Raw genomic sequence first — 5,265 nt, 5'->3', positions numbered from 1 at the left:
ACAACATGCAATTAAAACAAAATTAAAAACAACTGTCACTAATATCATCAATAGCATAGAATATTAACGTAAAACTCAAATTTTAAAGAATACATTTATCTTCATTTTTTCTTATATTATATTTACCTTATACATCGTCTTTAAATTTTCCACCAAAAAGAAATGCAGGTTTAGTTTCTTACATGAAGACAGCAGTCAATCCTTGTTAGATGGAAAAAGCAGGAGAAAAGGAGATAAACATGGATAATTTAATTGTTCATATGCCATTTTGTAAATTAAACAATCGTCCTTCCGGCCATTATCGACGCGCATAGAGTGTAAATACTATTTGATCAATCACTTAAAACAACAACCGATACAAAAATTAGAAATAATTTGTAGACAAGTAATAGTGTATTAAAGAAAAAAAAGTTTTTTAATGCATGATTTTACGTCTGTTAATGTTTAGCTATTTAGAGAAATTCTCTCTGTTTAATTTGTATTTAGCGTTTCAGTCCCTTTTTGGTTAGCCTGATATCTAATAGCCTAATAACTTATCAATATTCTAGACCACTTAAGAGGAATTTGTTGTAACATTGGGTTTTTATCGAAAAGTTTGGCGTCATATCGTTGTGACATTAACATAATGTTTTATTTTTACTTAAAAAAGATTAAGAAAAAATGCACCAAATGCCAATGTATTGTACCAACAATTTTTCAGTGTACCTCAAAACATGTATATTATGTATTTTATTCTAAAGACTTTGAATTTTCAAAGATAACTTAAAATTCTTTATTTAAATTGTACCATACAAAACACAATTATATGATTACATATTTTTAATGTTTCAGGTGGTATTTTCTAAACGTTCAATACATAAACATTTCTGTCATTTTAATTTTTATTTGTGCATTTCACAGTACGAATTCTTTCTATTATATTTCTAGATATGAAACACACACACACATCAACTGTTACATTTGTATAATTAAACATTCAATATCATTTTTGTGGGCACAAACATTATTAATTTTAATTTTATAACAAACGTGCAGGTACGACATACGCATCTCCTTCTGATTTTGTGTGAAATGAGACGCAAATAAAATGTGATGCAACATAAGTTCAAATATTAGAAACATTAGAAATTTTCAACATGACAAGGACTGTAACTAAATGATTAAAATTTGGAAACGCGACGCGCGACACTTTGAACCAAGAGCTTACTTTTACTTGACTAGCATTTCTGCGTCTAGATAAAAAAAAAACCCGCTACCTATGCATTTGTTCACACTTTAAAATTGCTTTTAACATTTTTTTAAATGAGTAAACGGTATCAAATAGGTCGAAAATGCATACACATTGCAGTATGAATGAAGTTATAAAAAAACGTGTTAACTTGCTTTTTAAGAAGGTGTTTATCATTATTGAAGATGCTAAAATATAAAATAATTGTCCCGGGCAACTGTTTTTCTCGGGCTCTTATTTTCGTAAGTCATATAACCAGTTCAATTAGTTTATCTACACGCTTAAATTTCCGATATTTCTAATAATAAATTAGACAACTTATGTTAAGTTTTGATCGAATCAGGATAGGTTGTATACCAAACACCTAAAGGAGATTTATCTACATTGAATTCATTGATATGATTTCGAAGCTCTGACCTCTAACACATATTTAGATTCAAAGAAATCATTTTTTTTTTCAACATTTAGGATTCTTCCATTATTTTAATCTTTTTGTTTTAATCAGATCAAATCCAGTCAAAAACTTCTAGCGATTGCAAATTCCTTTAAATGAATAAAAACGTTATATTATGAGTAAGGACTGGTTTTTTCTTAATTATATTTGAAATAATAAAGAGGCTAAAGAAAAAACTTTTACTACAATTAGGTCTACAAAAGTATCCACATTATGCTTGCGGGCATAATGTGGATATTTCTTAACTGGATGTGAGTCATTATACTTAAGTATCAAAGTCAAATAGTTGTTTCGTAGAAAAACGGTTAAATGTTAGGTTCTATTTGATTGTTTTTCTGAAACATCTTTGAACGGCACAGTGCAAGGAGAGACAAGATATCAGCGCAGAAAAATAACAATGCGTACAATACTAGGATAATGACTGCCACAGTACCCACCACTCTCGATGTCTTACGATTATCCCCGGCAGACGTACGTTTCCGTATGTTGGAAGAAAGTTCAGGTTTGTTTAAAATCAACTCTCTTCTTCTCTTTTCTATTGATTCCTGAATAGTGTGGTTCCCGTGTTTGCAAACACAGACACACAATGTGCTGTCCATTGAGTTTTGCGTTGTGTCATTGATTGTCATAGTATTTGAAGACGATGTCGATGTGGGAAGCCATATCACAGTTGTAGATAATTCCTTTGACGTTGTTAGTTTCTCTATGGTAGGATGTTTCATAGTTGTATACTGTTTTTTGGTCGTATGCTGTTCGTCAAAAGTGGTTTGCTCCTTTGTCGTTAACTGTTTTTCAGTAGTAGTTTGTTTTATTGTCGTTTGCTGTTCTTCAGGTGTAGTTTGTTCTATTGTCGTTTGCTGTTCTTCAAGTAAAGTTTGTTCTATTGTCGTTTGCTGTTCTTCAAGTAAAGTTTGTTCTATTGTCGTTTGCTGCTTTTCAGGTGTAGTTTGTTTCATTGTCGTTTGATGTTCTTCATGTGTAGTTTGTTTCATTGTCGTTTGCTTTTCTACAGGTGTAGTTTGTTCCAATGTCGTTTGGTGTTCTTCAAGAACAGTATGTTCTATTGTTGTTTGCTGTTTATCAGGTGCAGTATGTTCTACTGTCGTTTGCTGTTCTTCAGGTGCACTATGTTCTATTGTCGTTTGCTGTTCTTCAGGTGCACTATGTTCCATTGTCGTTTGCTGTTCTTCAGGGGCAGTATGTTCCATTGTCGTTTGCTGTTCTTCAGGTGCATTATGTTCCATTGTCGTTTGCTGTTCTTCAGGTGCACTATGTTCCATTGTCGTTTGCTGTTCTTCAGGGGCACTATGTTCCATTGTCGTTTGCTGTTCTTCAGGGGCAGTATGCTCCATTGTCGTTTGCTGTTCCTCATGTGCACTATGTTCTATTGTCATTTGCTGTTCTTCAGGGGCAGTATGTTCCATTGTCGTTTGCTGTTTATCAGGTGCAGTATGTTCTACTGTCGTTTGCTGTTCATCAGGTGCAGTATGTTCTATTGTCGTTTGCTGTTCTTCAGGTGCACTATGTTCTATTGTCGTTTGCTGTTCTTCAGGGGCAGTATGTTCCATTGTCGTTTGCTGTTCTTCAGGTGCACTATGTTCCATTGTCGTTTGCTGTTCTTCAGGTTCATTATATTCTACTGTCGTTTGCTGTTCTTCAGGGGCATTATGTTTTATTGTCGTTTGCTGTTCTCCAGGTGCACTATGTTCTATTGTTGTTTGGTGTTCTTCAGGCGCACAATGTTCTATTGTCGTTTGCTGTTCTTCAGGGGCATTATGTTTTATTGTCGTTTGCTGTTCTCCAGGTGCACTATGTTCTATTGTTGTTTGGTGTTCTTCAGGCGCACAATGTTCTATTGTCGTTTGCTGTTCTTCAGGTGCACTATATTCTACGGTCGTTTGCTGTTCTTCAGGTGCACTATGTTCTATTGTCGTTTGCTGTTCTTTAGGTGCACTATGTTCTATTGTCGTTTGATGTTCTTCAGGTGCACTATGCTCCATTGTCGTTTGCTGTTCTTCAGGGGCACTATGTTCCATTGTCGTTTGCTGTTCTTCAGAGGCAGTATGCTCCATTGTCGTTTGCTGTTCCTCATGTGCACTTTGTTCTATTGTCGTTTGCTGTTCTTCAGGTGCACTATATTCTACTGTCGTTTGCTGTTCTTCAGGTGCACTATGTTCTATTGTCGTTTGGTGTTCTACATGCGCACTATGTTCTATTGTAGTTGGCTGTTCCTCATGTGCACTATGTTCCATTGTCGTTTGCTGTTCTTCAGGCGCACTATGTTCTATTGTCGTTTGCTGTTCTTCAGGTGCACTATGTTCCATTGTCGTTTGCTGTTCTTCAGGTGCACTATATTCTATGGTTGTTTGCTGTTCATCAGGTGCAGTATGTTCTATTGTCGTTTGCTGTTCTCCAGGTGCACTATGTTCCATTGTCGTTTGCTGTTCTTCAGGCGCACTATGTTCTATTGTCGTTTGCTGTTCTTCAGGTGCACTATGTTCCATTGTCGTTTGCTGTTCTTCAGGTGCACTATATTCTATGGTTGTTTGCTGTTCATCAGGTGCAGTATGTTCTATTGTCGTTTGCTGTTTTTCAGGTGCACTATGTCCTATTGTCGTTTGATGCTCTTCAGGTGCACTATGTTTTATTGTCGTTTGCTGTTCTTTAGGTGCACTTTGTTCCATTGTCGTTTGCTGTTCTTTAGGTGCACTATGTTCTTTTGTCGTTTGCTGTTCTTCAGGTGCACTATGATCCATTGTCGTTTGCTGTTCTAAAGGGGCAGTATGTTCCATTGTCGTTTGCTGTTCCTCATGTGCACTATGTTCTATTGTAGTTTGCTTTTTAGTAGAAAAAACCGATTTCGATGAAATAATATCTGACATTGTGGTAATAGGCACACATGATAAAGGGCTATCTGGTTTGTTTTTTCTACAAAAGTGGTAACTGGCAAATATATTACTTTTATCACAACTACTTAGAGAGCACATTTCATCGATGTAATCAAAGGAATATCCGTTACACTTTGTATCTCCATCACATTGTTCTTGGCATAAACACTCATATTTTGCAGTAATTTTGTAGTATGAATATATCGGTGTCATCTCTTTTTCACAAGAATATCTGGCGTCATTAGAGCAATTACCTGTATAAAAACATTTGAAACATAGTTAAGTTTACAATAATATTGTGTCAATTTTTAATAACCGCTGAAAATTCATGTTGTTACTAAAACAATGCTGTTCTTTTTCATTTTCTTGCAAAATTTAATCATGGGCTTCAAAGACAAAACTTTTTTACAAGAAATAATGGATCCAATAGTTTCTTTACATTCTCGACAATGTTTTTATTGGCCTACAGCATAGGAGTTAAATCTCTTTTAATGGTTGGCGATAAAGAAAAATACGACATGCATGTAATTGATTATTTTCTGATATAATCATACTTTACAAATCCAAACGTTACTCACATGTTACCTTAGAGGTGATATAACAATTTATGATTTCTACATTTGACTAAAAATAGTTCGGATTATAAAATGCTACGATTGGTTATAATTTTTATCGTTCAAATTAAAATTTGCGTT

General features: G+C 34.6%; 1 protein-coding gene across 1 annotated transcript; it reads right to left on the bottom strand.

Moving 5' to 3' along the window:
• Positions 1–1,987: 1,987 nt before the first annotated feature.
• Positions 1,988–4,474, bottom strand: LOC128174097 (involucrin-like). Its single transcript, XM_052839732.1, has one exon. The coding sequence runs from the start codon at positions 4,472–4,474 to the stop codon at positions 1,988–1,990; it is 2,487 nt and encodes an 828-aa protein (XP_052695692.1).
• Positions 4,475–5,265: the final 791 nt, after the last annotated feature.

The sequence above is a fragment of the Crassostrea angulata genome, chromosome 2 (assembly GCF_025612915.1).
Source record: "Crassostrea angulata isolate pt1a10 chromosome 2, ASM2561291v2, whole genome shotgun sequence".
Lineage (NCBI taxonomy): Eukaryota > Metazoa > Mollusca > Bivalvia > Ostreida > Ostreidae > Magallana > Magallana angulata.
Note: the sequence above shows the minus strand (reverse complement) of the source record. Positions and strands in the feature narration are given on the sequence as shown.